We start from the raw sequence: 18,396 nt of genomic DNA on the forward strand, positions 1-18,396 counted from the left end.
GCGCACATGCTTATTGATTTTCTCGGCCATATGACCGGCACCACTCCCGGGCCGCGCAAGTACGACACACGCGTATATTTAATGACGTGTACACAACCCAGATTAAGGGTTGGCCAGGGAGGGGGCACGTCCCCCCAGACCCCGAGATTTAGATATTTTGCACTGTACGTTTTTAAAAGGTGTAAAACTATTAAACATAGTGCGTAAAATAAAATATATATTATTATTGTATAGGTACCTACTTGAAAAAAAAATTAGACTGAAAATAAAACACTTAATACTAAGACTTCTTCGTTTCTTTTTGGAATTTAATATTTTATTAGTGTGTACTATGTAATGAGAAATTTATACAATATGATACTAAAGAAATAATTAGACATCTGCAAAGGCTAGAAAAATGTTTACATTTAATCTTTATATAAATTGTATTTAATGGTTTATTATTGCCTTATGAAAATAAAAATAAAAATACCATAATTATATTATTATTGCTATTATAGGTAGGTATAAAATTATTAATTATTTTTAAAGAAATTTTTTTTTCATGATACTCAAAAATCCTAATTATACGTACAGGACGATTACAGTAATAGATATACGTATTTATACACGAAGAATTATTATTAATGCCTAATGGTAGTATAATAAAAATAAGGAAATTGTATTTTATTAAGTATATAAAATATAAAATAATAATCTCGTCAAATAAACAATATACAAATTTAATTTTCAAAATATAATCACACTATCACAACTCACAGCTGTTTATAAATACGTAATAGGTAGGTATGTTAATTTATATATATAATACAAATAGATATTATAAGTACCTATTTTATTGTTATAGTCTACCTACTCTGAAGCAGTTATGTGGACAATGTCGAAAATATCACTGTTATAAATGTATCGTATTAAATTCGAAATATTTTTATATATTTTATAAGATATTTTTTCCTTTTAAACTTTCTTTTTTAAATGTGAGGAGGTGGGAGGGATCAAAAATTTAAGTGTAATAAGCTTAAAATTAATAACGAAACAGAACATTTATTTTTAGTTAATATGGTACCTATTAAATACAATAAAAAAATTATGTTATTAAAATTAAATAACATATATTTTTGTAATAAATAAAAACAATTGTATAACAAACAAGTTTTTAAAACAACATGAAAGTCAACAATAATTAAACATTTAATTTGGATTTAAAGGAACTTGATGACAAATAACATTTTTACAACATATAAAACATTGACCAATTTCATCCAAATGAGATTAATACATTTATAACATGAATAATGATGAATATGAATAATTTAAAAAAATATATATTATATGCTTATAGGTAAGTGTTGTAAAGAAGGACATTACAATAAAAATAAATATGTTGAGAAACCGTTATAAGGTACAGATAGGTTAATTACTCAAAAATTATAATTAAGTATAAAACATCTTATTAAGTTAATTAAACAATTCAAATCTTTATATTATAATATAATATATTTAGTTTTAAAATATCACTGTAAAATTTTAAAGAAATTAGTGTTATTAAGTTCTTTAAATTTATATCTAATATAAATGTTTTTATTTTAAATACATCAAATTAAATATTTAAAAATAAAATGCAAATGAAATTGACCTGTATACAAACAGAATTTTTATTTTAACAATAGTTTTTCTTTAAACTTAAGAATTATTACATAGATATTAATGTATTATAATATACTCAAAGTTAGAATTAATCAATTTCATATATATTAAAACATATAAACATAATAATTAATATACCAAATTTTTTCAATAATTTAAATATTATTTTTCAAAAATGTTAAACTATTAATTAATGTAATTAAAATGTTGAACATAAGGGCAAAAAAATATATTTTTATATATTTTAATAGGTATATTAAATATTAATAATATATAATAGTAATAATAATACATATTTTATTTTAAATGTTAATAATTATTTTCACTTTTTATTTGTATTTAATAAAAAAAATATTATTTAAGATAGTGTATAAATATAATATGTTATTAAGGGATATAAATTGCAATTAACATAAACAATAAAAACACTCAATAGACAATAATATATAAAATAAAATAAATTCATAGTTAAAAATATTAAAATCTGCATATATAAGGGTATAATATAATATATATTAATAAAAAAAAAATAAAACTTAATACTATACAAAATATTAACAATTATAATTGAAATTCATTTTTAAATAAAATAATATTTCTATAATGAATCAAAATAGTATAGCCGGTACCAAAATATTAAAAGTTTCTAATACCTCTATACCTCCATGTAAACTGCATACTTTTGGGTATTCTTTTTTCACCAAAAATCTACAAAACTTATTAACTTTATTTAATTCATAAACATTATCGACCATTATTAGTACACTACCTCTATTATTCACTAGAGCACTTAATTCTGGACTAGGTTCTAAATCAAAATTCTCATCTGCAAAGTCTTCTTCCTTAACAGGAATATTTAAACTACCAGGTATACTCTTTTCTATGTAACATTCTTGTGCTCTTGAGTCTACAACCAAAAATTTATGGCTGGATCTTTTTAATTCTTGCAAATCATAAATGCTTATTCTAGGACTAAATTCATTTTGCAATATTTCATAGATTAAACATGGATCATGCTCTCGAGTTTCAGTTCTGAACTCATGTTTTCTAAATGTAATAGACCTAGGTGTTACGTCACTAAACTTAGATGATTCTAAAACGCACTTCTCGATATCCACTTCTGGTAAATCCGAAAACAATAATATACATTCGTTAAAACCAGAATTTAATAACGTACTGCGTAACTGAGTGAGGATAGATAATCCTACAAACAATGGATATGAAGAATCACCTAGTAAGAGTTTATCCCATAGATGAAAAATTTTATGCATGGGAAACACATGTGAGAACATTGTTAAAAACCAAGGTATAGCAAATAAATCTGGTATGAAACCTTTGTCATCCAAGTGATTTGCAAGTTGTGGGTCGTGAAATGCAATTAAATGAAATAATTTTATTAAATATTCTCGAATTACAGCAGAATTGTCACGTAAAAACACATCGTTCAAATATTTCTTCACAAATGCTGTTAAACACGCATAGGCTACATGTTCTTTGCAAAAGTTTAAATAAACAAATGGCGCACACAATGAATCTAATCCTTGCCAATAAACATATTTAGGATGACTAACAAGCCATGCTTTTAAAACTCTTTTTAACTTTTTATGAGCTACTGAAGATGATAATAAATCATTGTATTGATGGCATCTTGGTATATCAACTTCGATTTGTCTATCTGTTACACCAGCAGTTTCTTTATCTATGGACAAATAAGTGTTCTCTGTATCTCCGCAAACATTCAACAAACATGCCCAAATTTCTCCTCTGAAATATGGTGGAATATCTTTCTTTGCTTCAGTGAGTAATTTATCCAATTTGAAAGGATAAGATGATAATAAACGATCAAATAAGACTATTCGATGAAACTGATATTCAGTGTCTTTTTCACGAATGACTAATGGTAACTTGTCTGTAGTATCATCACATTCTTTAATTTGATCAATTAGAGGATCATAATCTGTTATTTTTAGATGTTGAAGCCTATTTACCAATAGGTCTAAAGATAGCTCAATTATCTGTAAGTCTAATAAACAACTTTGGTTACGTGTATTACCATACAATGTTCCTTCAAGAATAATCAGTCGAGGTAAAAGTAAAATAGATGATTCATTTCTTAATAAGCCTTTTTTTTTTAATGCCCATTCAACGTCTCCACCAGCTAATTTCCACAAATAATAGACTTGATTTAGTTTCATTTGACGCAATGGGTGTTTACATGAATAACATTTATTTGTTAATATTTTTGAGTACTCATAAAGAGAAAATATCTTATGATCATATAACTCTTTTGGGCACATTCTTTTAGTAGCATCCATACAAATGCATTTACTAAGAAAGTCTTTTAATTCAGTAGGCAATGACTGATACATTGTCAAACGGCCCATTTCACGAGCAAGTCTCATCACAACATCTGTACAATGTGTTAATGATAATATTTTCCGAATTATCTGACTAAGCTTGAGTGTTGGCCAAAGTTGTGCTCCCAACAACAGTTCTAAAACAATAATACCCAATGACCAAGAATCTGTTTTAGGACCGGATTTATTTGAAGCTCTGTCGAGAACTAATACTTCAGGTGCAGTGTATTTAAGTTTTCCAATAGGAAAAGTAATATTTTTACCACTATTTGTCATATAATAAATACCATAATTAAATAGTTTAACATTATCTTCTTCATCTAATAATATGTATTGAGGAGTTAAAAATCGATGTACTAAGCCATTATCATTTAAATAAGTCAAGGCGGATAAAACCTTATGAGTCCAACTTAGTACTTTTTCCAACGGTATTAATAACGAATAGTTTTTTGATTCAGTCCATAGAGATCGATTGAAATATTGAGAGACCAAAATGATGCGTCCATGCTGTTTCCGAATAAAATCCAAATGTGACACTAAATTTGGATGATTTAAAGTCTTTAATTTTTGAGCATTTCCTAAAATTGTAATAGAATTAGGAGTTAATGGTAAACCATTAGCACCACAAGACTCTGAAGTATGTTGAGCAGCAAATAAAGTTTGAACGCCAAACAATGGAGGAACAGGAGCATCCACACAGTTGCAAGTCATGATAAATGTTTAATGGAATTTATCTAAAATAAATTTAAAAAAACAAAATAAGTATCATTGATTGTTACAATATTAAAAATAAATAAGTTACATAAATCTACATTAAACTGTCTATTTTAAAAGAAATATCTTCTTACTTACTAAAAAAACTACTAAAAAACTTACTTAAAAACTGTTATTTCATAAAAATATATAAAATAGGATATTTTAATTTTGTCTTTATAATTTCTCAAGTTTTATAGTAATAAATATTAATCACTTAAAAAATATTTTTGTTCAAATACAATGCATCTTGATTCATAGAATTAAAAACTAAAAAAGGATATTAAATGATTTTTTTCAGTCAATAATACACTTGCATATTATTTTGAATTATAATTATAATAATAATATAGATACAGATCCTATTATTAATAAATCTGACACTAAATTAGCCAAATAAACAATTGATGTAAGTTCTAATATTATACACAAAATAAATAAAAATGACATTCCTAATTATTGATGTTTATCGTTTATACATTGTAAAATAATATTTTATTATTTGATTTTATACATAGTCACATATATCAATATATGTAGAATTTTAAAATAGGTACCTACCTACAAACATTTACCATTTTTATTTTTAATCCAAGCTTTGAACATGAAGTTTTTAAAATTTGTTTTTGTTTTCCTTTAAATTGTATTCATATAATTTTAAATCCCTAGTACAGTTAGAATATATAATATATGTTTGTCTAGCAGTAGGTACATGGCTACATACTACCTATGTTTAAATTACTCATACCTAATATATAATTTAATATTAGCTAATAGTTGTTATACTTACAAGTTAAAAGGAACATGTATTATGGTATATTGTATGTACTAAAAATAATATTATGCAAATCACTATTATATTTATTTGATTTATATACCAAAATACCAAATTTAAATTTAAACTGATATTAAAATAATGAGTGAACAAATTATTTTTAATCAGACTATTCAGCTTTTTAAATACAACTTTTATCAAAAATCTAAATTTTTTATCAATGCTAATACTTTGAAAATAATCCTTATACCAAAAAATATACCATTAATTTTTTGTTACCATAGTTTACTATTTACGACGTACCATGTTTTTATTCTCAGATAAGGAAACCTGGTTACATTCTCAAAGACCGTATACCGAGCTTATCAGTATAAACAAAATTATTTTGTAATATGTAATTTGTATTCAAAATGCTCTGAAATGCAATAAAATAAATCTTTATATTCGTAATTTCATATTGCTTTTAACATTTTCTTTTGAATTTGATAGTTTTCTAAAGCGGGTATTGACGTTACTGATACTTACTGCAGACAATATCATTCATTATGCCCCGGTTGAAGAAGAGATCATTGGAAACCAAAGCTAGGATATCGCGAATGAAACGAGCCGAAAAGCGAAGAGAACAAATTTTGATTTTAAAGACACAAGCCGAAGAAATGGAAATTTTATGGTATGAACCATGATTTAAAATTTGTTATTTGTTTAGTTATCCTTAAAATTCAATCATTTCAACCCACAAAATTGCTTATAAAACAAGAATGTATTTTACATACTTACTTGTATGTAATTACATTAACTTACTATTGGAATTATTAACTTTATTTTTATTTGAGTAAAATTTGAATTAAGTATAAAAGAAAAGACCTAGTATTTAATTCAATTTTACTCATTAATAAATTATCAATCTTTAGGTATAATTGAGACTGGAAGACTACTGACTAACTAACGGCTACATTAAATGCTCATGGTATACAAATAATCTATTAAAACTGATTTTACAATTATTCAAACTTATTCCAACCATAAAACGGGTATTAATCTGTTATTACGTTGCCACTGTATGTTAAAATTCGATTGTCTCGTTGAAATTCCATTAAATATTGTTTGTGTTTTATATTTACTTTTAATTAGTTATTAAAAATTACAAAAAAGACTTAATGATTAAATATATTTAAAATTATAATAAATATAACTAATATGGTATTATGACGGAGGCCCCAATTTTGAAATACCCAATACAATTTGTTCAAAAGGGTCCTTTTAACTAAGCTTTTGCTTCTAAATGAACTCTTCCAAATAAGACTCAAAGATATGTCAAAAAGTACCACAATGTGGTTTTTTCCTTATTTCAAAACATCCCACATTCTCTCCATGTTTTGACAGTAAACTCTAGAGATAGGGTCCATAAATATGTATTTTTAATTAGTACAACTACAATGATAACTTACGATTTAAATATAGCCGTCCAAAAATATTGTTTATTGACCACAGTAGAGCGATAACAGACAAATGTGTACAACAGTTTTTATATTTCATTGATACTTAATAATATATGATATTAATATATATAGTACAGTGGAACTTCGGTATCTCAAAGTCTCATGGGACGGAAAAAAAAATTTGACATGCAGAAACTTTGAGACAATGAGGTTCCGTTGTAATAATATGATTATGATATAAGTATAGTTATTTAAATAAACATGATTATTAAATGTCCAACTAGTGAACCATCTAATAATTTGATGTACTCTATGCTTAAACATTTATAAATAAGTATAAAATATTTTTTACAATATTATGTCTAACATATTAATTATGTATTTAGTCGTGGCATAAGAAGTGAAGGAGCTCTTGTACCACCTATCAGGCAAACAGCATCAATATTTAAACAGCCAGTTACTGTTCATAAGAATCAGGAAGGAAAAGTCAAAGCAGACTTCAAACACGGAAGACAAGAAAAACCTAGACAAGTAAATCAGTATATTTATTAATCTATGGACTTACTATAATACCATTTGTTGTAGGTATTTTGGGAGAAAAGACTTGAAGGTATTCGAGCGTCAGAAAAAGATGGTTATGAATTAGGTACCAGGTGGACTGGTCTATTGCGACCAGCTGGTCCTCATGTTAGTGACGATACTCTATTGCAGAGTGTAGCTACTGCTTTACATGTATGTGCTATGCCAGTGACTGGACAACCTCCGATGCGATCTCATTATGATAAAGAAATTGTGTATCGGATTCCAGATCAACCACTTGTCCAGGTATGGTATATATTAATATAATAATCAGTATAAAAATATAGTTATTAAAACCAATATAATAAATGTATATTTTTATAGGAGGTAAGTGTAACCGTTGAAGACATCAAAAGTCAAGAAGAACGTGTAATAGCAGCCAGAAAACGACTTCAAGAAATAATGGTAAAAATCAAATAACATTTTAGTACTTTTTTCTCACTTTTTTTAATTTTTATCTTTTATGACTTAATTAATATTAATAACAATATGCAAATAAATTGATATTTTTTTTTATTTCATCCTATTGTCTTATTAAAAAAATTTTAGCCTGTAACTACTTAAGTATGCTAATTTTTGGTATATAAATATTAAATAATAAATACTCCAAGTTATCTTAAAATCTTACAGATATTAAGTGCGTACATATTATAGTGGTTACGTGTGGTTACAAACACTACTGTTAAGAATAAAATAACTTAATAACTAATTGTGGATAACAACTTTGCTCTTGTAAAATGAGTATTGCAAACATTTCTTATTAAATAATTAATAAATTTAAATGTTAGTTTGAATACATATTGCAATAATATGTGTTACCTAATAAAAAAAATGTATACAGTAAGTAGCCAAGTAGGTATTAACGTATTGTTAAGATAAAAACATGTAATCAAATGCATATTACATAACAATTATGTACCTACAAGTTACTACCTCTCTTATTAAATATACTTAATAATAAATAAATAACAGAATATCCATAAATTATAATGTAATCATAATACCTACATGTAAAGTTGAAAAAATAGCCTTTTGAACTATTTTATGTTATTAATTAATATAAAATACGATTGATTTATAATTTACATGGTTTAAGTAAATATAAGCAATACTCTTTATCTTTAATAACAATATTCCAAAAATAAAACCTAAACTTAAGCATCTTGTATTATATTTTTTTTATCTTTCAGTTTATAAGCTATAATTAAATCTCTGAAAAATGTTAGTATTTTTAAATTTATATTTCAAGTTTTCTTATAATATAATCAAAAGTTCAATGTGACCTATAAACATTTTTCAGTTTTCAAATATATTCAAGATAATCTTATGTTCATAAATCATAATCAACTCCCAGACATACTTAAATATTTATATAGAACATGAGCAAACTTAGAAATAAATACTACTAAAATATAAAAGTAAATTATTCAAGATTTCTTTAATCCAATAGCTAAGAAAATTTAATTTGTATATTGAATTAAATTTATTAAAAACATTTCATAGAAAAATTAGTAATAATGTAATATTAACTATTTTAAACACCATTTAACATTGACATTCTACTGATTTAATTCTTATCTAACTATAGAAATATTATTAATTTTGAAAAAGTTTTGGTGAACAAATTTTTTTTATCACTGTATAATATTATATTATACTGAATTAATTTGTTAAATAAAAACCAAGAGAGCAGCTTATTGTTGTTAGATAAAACATTTTATATCAGTAGAAATTTAACAAAATTAAGAAATCAAGCAGATGGCCACTTAAGAGGACACCATACCTTAACACCCATCAATATTGGTCTCAGTCTTACAAATGTATAACAATATTTAGAATTTGCGTCCAATAGAACTAACTATATGTTGTCATTCATTAGATTTATTATTATAATGAATTAAGTATTAAACTATTAACTACCCATTATTAATCTTAAAGATAAAAACATAATCTATGTTTGTACAATATATGCTGGTTTTACGATATTTTAATTTCCTAAAGTATTTTAAAATACTGCAATATTATTCTACTTTACCTACTCAAAAATTTTTAATAGCCAATAGGAAAATTTTCTCTAATATAAAAGCTAAATTATTATTATATTATTATATAATACAAAATCCGCTGAACACAAATTTTCAATTTAAATGGATACAAACAGTGGTATAATGGTATAGCCAGGAATTTCGTGTAAGGGGGGGGCTAACATCCCATAATGCATATGCAGGGCCAGATTGGTCTGGCGAGCTACCGAGGAAAATTTAATGGACCGCTCAAAATATGGGCTGGCTTTAAGTGTTTGGTCTTATTTTTTTTTTATTTTTGTGATAAATTAGTACAAGCGTTGGTAAAAAATATAACTGATTTGAATTATTTAAACCGTACAGTAGCTGTAGCTGTAATCAAACGTTAGAAATTCTAAAACTTGGAAGGCCGATATCTTGCCAATCCGGCGCTGTGCCTATGTAGATGGTAAAAAAATTACTTAGTGTAAAAATGTATATATGTACAGTTTAAAATTAGATATCATACAATGTAGATTTAATAATAATTTGGAATGAATTTAAAATATATATATATTATACCTAATAATTATGATCCCCAATCTGCCAACTGCATTCTTATAGGAGTATTTTTTAGTTGAACCATTCAACACATTTGGGTATGGTGTCTAGTGTCCTTTTAATTACGTTCCATCCTACAGCAAAAATATTGTTAATTGTGTCATTGGCGAACGTGCCTAATTTTGTATTGCATTTACAATATTTAGCATCTTATACTTCTTATAGTATGCTTTGAAAGACCTAAATAAAACCGGGTTTATCTTTTAAATTAATTTAGTGATGACAACCAGCAAAAATGTAGAAGTAAAAAACATTGCCCATAGTCAGTATATTACTAAATTAAAATTAGGCCTACCTATTTAAGTGGCTTGTGACATGAATGGTCCAATCCTGCAGTTTGTGAACCCACGGTTCTTCATATAGGTATAGTGCGTATTCTTTGTAGACAATAAATTACTAAAATGTTTACCTACCTGAAGTACGTCAACTTATATATTTATATTATTTTTATATATTTCTATATATAAACATTTTATAATGCACTTATTACTTATACTTATAGTGCTCGACGAATACTGCTTTTGTATTATTCTATTCTGATATTGTCAATAGTATATTATTATATTATATACAATACTGCCCTACTGTTAAGGCCATACAAACCAATCTTTGACATGGGACTGCGGATTATTTATTATAGCTACAGAATCATCCACTACCCGAAGAAATACTGCATACACTGTGGGACATCTTTATTGTATGTTATATATACCCGTAATAAATTATAATATTTACTCACCCATAAACATTCACTTTTGCATTTACCCACAACTACATCTCAACTAAGAAACCTCTATTATATTCGACCATTTATATAATGATATTTTCTATAATGTATAAACCAATAGTGAAGTGGGCCACAGTCACATTTTTTATTGGCCATGATGATCGTATAACTATAAAATATATAATATAGATTTTACATTTTTATAAATAAAATGTGTATTTGAATGTATGAAGAAAAAATTCATTAGTAATGATTTGGATTGTAGAAAATTTGGTAAGTTTTAAAACGGATTCCTGTAGAAATTAATAGGCGACCCCTAGTATAAGCTATAGCCCTATATATAGGTATATTGTATATATAATATATAGGTTTATATTTATATAAAATATATATCACTATTTAAAAGTGAAAAACACTAATTTTTATAATGTTCGATAGAGCGTTAGCGTTTTATTAAATGCACTCGTTATTCGTATGACTATTGACTAGTATAACGTTTTTAATAGTATATTGTAATTATTTCATTAAAAAAAAATCTCGACTCAAATTTAAAATCGGTTTTCTGTTACCTTATGCAGTTATACGCATTGATATATATATTATGTATATATTAAATGTTAATGTAGACATGGCGAAAAATATGTTAAATTTGATAAATCAAAATCAAACTAAACGAAGAACGATTTTTAGCGATGATTTCCTGTTGGTTAATATTACTTAGAATACTTGATATATCGTATTATTTTATTATTTATAGATAAATAGCTATTAATAACTTATCTTACTATTAGAGTAGTTATGTAAGTTAAATTTATTCTTTGAAAAAACACTGTATTAGTGATATTATTCATTATTATAACATTACATATATTATATTATTTATATTGTTTCTAATTATCAAGAATATGTTTGAATTACAATAACTAAAATCGTAAAATCGTAAAATCCAATTCCGTCAAAATTTAAACTTTAAATAACTGGAAAAGTAAATAATTGTGCCTATAAATATTTTATTTTTCAGTAAGAAGTAAAAATATAAACCTTCCAATCAATAACATTGCATATGATTACAAACCCGTCAAACCCGCTTTTCTATGTACAAAACCACACGCTCCCCTCAGATTTAAATATTCAATCAGTCTCAGAGGGAGCAACATCGTTCTACAAGCTTTTTCATTACCGCCTGACAAACCATTCAAACCCTCTGATCTATGCCTTTAACTCTGCAAATATTCCAGGAAACCCGCCGATAAGGCTAAAGAGAAACTGGTGTAGAGACCTACTAACAATATATATATATATATTAAATAATCAAATAAGTCTGTCTAAAACATTTTATCGTTCACGTAAAAAATTTTACTTCTGAGTAGTTTCTTTGAATTAAATTTTTTACGTACAAAAAAATGTATCAACCCTCTATCACATATGTTTATTGTAAAAATACTTTTCTACTGATTGAATAATATGTTCAAATGTATGTTTAAAAAAATAAGAAGTAAGTATTATTTATGAATTTATGATTTATGATTAATCAGAATCAAAAACCATCTTCATAGACCATAGTTGAAAAACACTTAATTTTAAAACAATTACATTCATCGCTTCACACACTGAATGTACGCAACGTACACATTAAACGTAGACGTATAAACTACAAAAAATTTAAATTTAAAAATTTAAAAATTTTTTGTACATTACCCTACAAGTTTCAGCCAAAGATTGATCCAAACTGTCCAATATAAAGGTTTTGATTGTTAGACGTTGTCACCTCTATTTACAACAATTAAATTACATCACTAATTCGTATATTACATGATTAAGATGCAAATATCTGGAACACAAAATATGTTTTAGAACCAAATTAATCAACCAATAACCATTTTTACAAAGACCACTTAATTTTGTTTGCCTGGTGGCTTGCAAAATACGTCACGTACAATCATTTATAGACTATTATAAAATAATTATATTTAATTTTATCGCTGGTTTCAGTATTTTTTGTTCTATAGTTCATATAATATACTGACTATAGTAACTAGTGCACGTATCATTGATCTTATAATAATTTATTGATATGCTGGTATTTGAGTACATACCTATTTGAACAAATTGCGTTTCTTTATGAATGTGCAGTTGACAGTTGTCAAATACATTGGTTTCGTAAAATTAATTATCAGTTTTTATTGTTTTCACTACCAGCCACCAGGTAACTATTCCATTTTTATATTAATAATATCTGTATAAGAAATATAAGATACATTTATAACTTATAAGATGTGTAACGAATAACATTCATACACAAGGTACAAGGTTAAATCAAATTTGCATTATAAAAACTGTCTGTTATTATATGTATATATATATTATTTTCGACAATTTGTATAAATTATGTATTTCATATTAATATCTATACAAGTATATTATATAAGTGCGTATAATACATATTATGATTGTATGACTTGACCATACTAGATAACCACTGCTGTGGATACTGGATTGTATCAATAGCGTACTTAGATTTTTTTGGGGGGAGGGGGTAATTTTCAAACAGATAATTTGGAAAAAAAATATTTCTCTTAAACTTATTCTTTCTACAAATTTCATTAAATTACAAATTAACTTCAAATTCTATGAAAAATTAGGTATACCTAATAATTTACTTTTTTAAGCACCAGTAAATGCTGTATTAACCTGCCAGTCAATCACAGTCATACTAATTATTAAGTTTCTGCTTTATAACGACATAAGTAATATAGATAATATAGCTGATATAGATAATTTTTATTTAAAAAAATATTTAGATGGTAACTATATTTGAAAATATCCACTTATAGAAAAGGTACAGATTTCCCCTATAAATATAGTTTGTACTCCTATATTATAAACCTCTAAAAATAAATCTCAGTGTCACTGACCATGATCACATGAAACATTATTTATTACAATACATCAGCTATCGCCATAGTATTTATAATGAAATGACCCATTACGTATCACCAATTGATATCTGGTATTCTGACTATCTTTATCTAGCTTATCGTATAATAAACGTGTATAGTAAGTTGACGCGCACTCAAACCATTGACCAGTGACCAGTGACCACTGTTATTTTACTTTAGTAATTTTGTCAATAATAACAGCAATTAGGTACTACTGTACTAGTGGTATTACCAAATAATAATTTACACGTCATCGTCAATAGTTACTAAAAAAATTTTCCAATTAATGTATATTAACCCTATTATCTTAATACATTTATTTACGATATACCAAATACGAGTATGATTAATAACGTATGTATATAATAGTAAATAATTTATACCTACTAATTTTATTTGTAACTAATGGTGTTTCCATACATACCTATGTGATTACCGTATAGGTATATTACATACATAATTAATGACAAAATATAATACATGAATAGTAAAAAATACTAAAAATAAAATCGTATTTTGAAAAAAAATGTACTATCTTTCAGATGAGCTGAAAATTTGACACCCCTGGTAGCATAGTATACGCATACTGCATAGGCATACATATATTAAATATAAATGCGAAAATCAAATATTCTCTTTATTTTTACACGTAACCAGTGTACTATTACTATATATACTATATAGTGTCTCTGTTGCCTTATTACCCGAACACATCACGCATGTGCCTATACGCAATACTTTTTATCAGAATTTGGGATATAATTGTAATAATAAAAAATAAAAGCCTACTGAAACATTGTCGTAAGCTCGTTAATAATATAACATTATAATATGGTGGTAATATTAAAACAGTATTTTTATATACATATATATATAGGTGCAGTGGGACTGGCAAACCGTTTCCCCGCGACTGTATTATTATTATGTATTTTTTTTTTCGTTTGTTGTGTACCTATGTATAGGTACCTACATCGGGTTAACGAACATCGTGCATTCATGCCAATCCCGAAACTGATGTCGTGCAAACGCATTTACGCATGTAAAATGTAAATGACATATAATTTCGAAAGGGTGGCGTTAGCAGTGCTGCAACAACGCATGTTATTATTAAACCTAATACTTATAATACACTATATTTATGTATGTATATGGTATACGTGATGTTCAACAAATATGAATTATACCATATAGTATTACAACATAATAGGTGTTTGATTAAAAAGTACGGTGCATAGGTGCCCGGTCTGAATTAATACGTATTATTATTTATCGAATAATATTAAATATTATATGACGACACGCATATCCACGCAGTAGTGTTTAATAACCGGCAATAACCGGAAAAAAAGAGCAATTCGTAAAATTAAACTTCCACCCCTGTAATCAATAATACTTCATAATATTTTTTTTGTAAATATTATGATATTCAAATATACTTGTGGACGACGGTTTAACGATTATTCCTTTGAAAACAAATAATTTATTGTTGACCGTTGGTATACCTTTTACGGAAACTAGTTCAGTATGAAGACTTTTATATTATTATTATACGTTAATGTAATATCACAGTTTTTTACGACTACAGTCTGTACAAAAAATTTGATTTCCGATGATAAAATATGACAAACACGATGACTTAAACAACAAGACAAGTGTCAAGTACAATAATAAGTGGCCGCGATAAAGACGAACGAAGACCGGACGATGATAGGTATATATATACTGACACAGTAACGGTCAGAGCGACGAGCACGAGGAGACACGTCTCATTGCGCTGCGTAATTTGTAATAATTACCATTTACTACACGCACCCGTCAGCCATATTATACCATAACGATTAACGTCCCCCCCGTCAAAACACACGAAACTCGCGAGTTATTATTACCACTTACCTGACAACAGTCGTAGGGCACAGTATATTATACGCTATGCCTATATTATACTTTCCACGTTTATTTGTACTATTTTTGAACGATCGGAAACGAATAGTCACATTCACACAACAGTAACGCACTATTATAATAGTGGTTGTACGTTATTGTGTATCGATAATATATTTATATTAACTCTTAAAATACGAGTAAAATCGGGGCTTTTCATTGAAATTTTCACAAAAATTAAACTATGTATTTGTTTTTCGATATCAAAAATTTGGTTGAAAATCATGTCTATTGGTTCATCATCACAGCAATTTACCACAAACAAAATATGTTATGGGTAGGCTTGCCAATCGTTCCGTTGTCCCGGTCGGTCGTTCAGTTTGTCCCGGTTATAGAAGCTGAAAGAAAATATGTACACTGTGGCTGTATCATTACGATATAACGATTTGTACTTAAATATTAAATAACTATAAAATATTATCACTAGTGAACAATAATGAGATTCCGTATCGATGTCACCGCACATAACGCATCGAATACAAGAGTGGAACGTGGATATTTTAAAAATATTAAAATAAATGTCTTAATGTTATTTAATATAAACGTAAATGGCCAGTGGCTACATAGGTAATAAACACATCCAAACGGGAATTTCGGGAAAAAAATTAAAAATAATATACGTTTTGCTATCTAATAAATAAATAAAAAAAAAACCCCCCCGATAGAAAATATAATAAACACCAATAACGTTGTTAAATGTATTCCGTGTCATGGCACTCTTTATACGACCTATAGGCATTTCACGGGAGGATCGAAACGCATTAGTTAATTGCGTGGTTGAAAACGTGAAGAGTTAATAATATTATTATAACGCGTTTTGTATTACGTTTAGATCAAACAGTAAACACTGCGTAGATACCACCTAAAGCCGTAATCGTTACTCGGCAATACTACCATTACTACTGCAGTATAGATAGTGCATAGTGTAATCATATAGTATATATACCTATGCGGCTGTGCGTAGACTATATATGTTTTTTTTATAATTTACGACCGTGAATAGCGTGATACACCTATTATGTACACATTTTATTTGTACGAGTAGGGAAAGTAAACTACGTTTAAAAAAAAAAATATTCATTTTTCACTGGAACTTGTCCAAATGTGAAGAAAAAAACTATCACGAGAAAAAAACCACACAACGTCCCTCAAGGGTAGTTTTGTTATACGAAAGTAAAACAGGTATACATACATATACATATATATAAAATATAAAACTGAACGTGGGTACCAAACTAGAAAAAAAATCTGGACCGGAAGTTTTTTGTCGAAATTACTATTCTTCTACCAGACTTAGCAGTGTACAGTGTCCCTAAAGAGAAAGCAGGTAATTTCAATATTGAACTGCCATCGATCCGGGAACAAGAGATGCAGCGTTTGTTATACAAAGGACGCACATGACACTAAATGACACCAGCTGGTGTTTATTTAATATAAGTTACAACTGACAATCACTTTAAAGACAATTGTTGGTGTGGTTTCCAGTTACTCAGTGCCTGGTGACAAAAAAACACAAATCCTATTTTGGGTGCAAAAATGTCAAAACCGTAATAATATTACATTTTTTTGTTCATAATTTATATTTTATGCTGAAAACACCGTGGTATTAGTGAATTATATATTCATTAGTTATTAGAATTGTATAGAAGCTAATATACATTAAAACAAAAAATACAAGTTTTAACGATCAACTTGTAGATTTGTTGACGTTCAAATAAGTACAATTGATATCGTTATCGAAATTTAAGTATCCAACCATTCTATAACCATTTATAAAAAATGTGGTGGAAAAATGTTTTCCTCGAATACGACAATTATGTAAACCCGTACTCACTGCATGGGTTATTGATCATAAATTCATAATCATTACGTTAGGTATTTAAGTATTTTATTATACTTCTAAATACTTTTGATAAACCAATATATTATTTATAATTATAAAACCAGTAACATGTATACGGTTGCAGTGTATAATTTTCACTTGTGATATCATAAATAGCTAGATTTCAAGTAGGTACTAGATCCAGTCAAATCGACTTTTTCATTAATATGATAGTAAAAGGAAATGGATTTTTACATATCTAAAAAAAAAATAGACATTTTTTATATATATATTATAATATATTTTTTTATACTGAAAAACAATTATTTAGGATTTTTATAATAATACAAGTTACAAATCATCTTCGTTACTTTTTTTTATAATATAATATAATATTATAAATAGAAACACAAAAACATAATTATATAATTTTTAAACGCTAAATACAACTTACTTTCATTTAATTATAAGGATGATGAGCAGTTTTCAATACATAAATTACACTTCGAACAATACGGGGATCGTAATAATATACTTTGGATGTTTGATTATTATTATTGTTTAATTACTTCGTATCATTTTAATTATAATAATAAAAATAAAAATAAATATTTACTTTATTTATATTATTATACTTTCATTATTGCTTTATAATCAGTCCTTGTTGTTTGCAAGTATAATAATGCAAAGTAAAAATATTGAGATCGAAAAAAAAAACAGGGGATATAATATAATATTGTTACATTATAATTAACTATCTAGTTATTCTTCAGACAATATAATTATTACAAGA

The 18,396-nt window shown here is 26.6% G+C and overlaps 2 protein-coding genes across 2 annotated transcripts; one reads left to right on the forward strand and one right to left on the reverse strand.

The window, feature by feature from the left end:
* Positions 1-1,942: 1,942 nt before the first annotated feature.
* LOC132932393 (TBC domain-containing protein kinase-like protein) lies at positions 1,943-5,736 on the reverse strand. Its single transcript, XM_060998754.1, has 2 exons — positions 5,548-5,736; positions 1,943-4,738 (listed from the first exon to the last, which is right to left on the reverse strand). The coding sequence occupies exon 2, from the start codon at positions 4,713-4,715 to the stop codon at positions 2,256-2,258; it is 2,460 nt and encodes an 819-aa protein (XP_060854737.1). The 5' UTR covers positions 4,716-4,738; positions 5,548-5,736; the 3' UTR covers positions 1,943-2,255.
* Positions 5,737-5,909: 173 nt separating this feature from the next.
* Positions 5,910-8,071, forward strand: LOC132932394 (methyl-CpG-binding domain protein 2). Its single transcript, XM_060998755.1, has 4 exons — positions 5,910-6,202; positions 7,358-7,502; positions 7,557-7,796; positions 7,875-8,071. The coding sequence occupies exons 1-4, from the start codon at positions 6,078-6,080 to the stop codon at positions 7,968-7,970; spliced, it is 606 nt and encodes a 201-aa protein (XP_060854738.1). The 5' UTR covers positions 5,910-6,077; the 3' UTR covers positions 7,971-8,071.
* The last annotated feature ends 10,325 nt before the right edge of the window (positions 8,072-18,396 follow it).

This window comes from Rhopalosiphum padi, chromosome 1 (genome assembly GCF_020882245.1).
Source record: "Rhopalosiphum padi isolate XX-2018 chromosome 1, ASM2088224v1, whole genome shotgun sequence".
NCBI classification, from domain to species: Eukaryota; Metazoa; Arthropoda; class Insecta; order Hemiptera; family Aphididae; genus Rhopalosiphum; species Rhopalosiphum padi.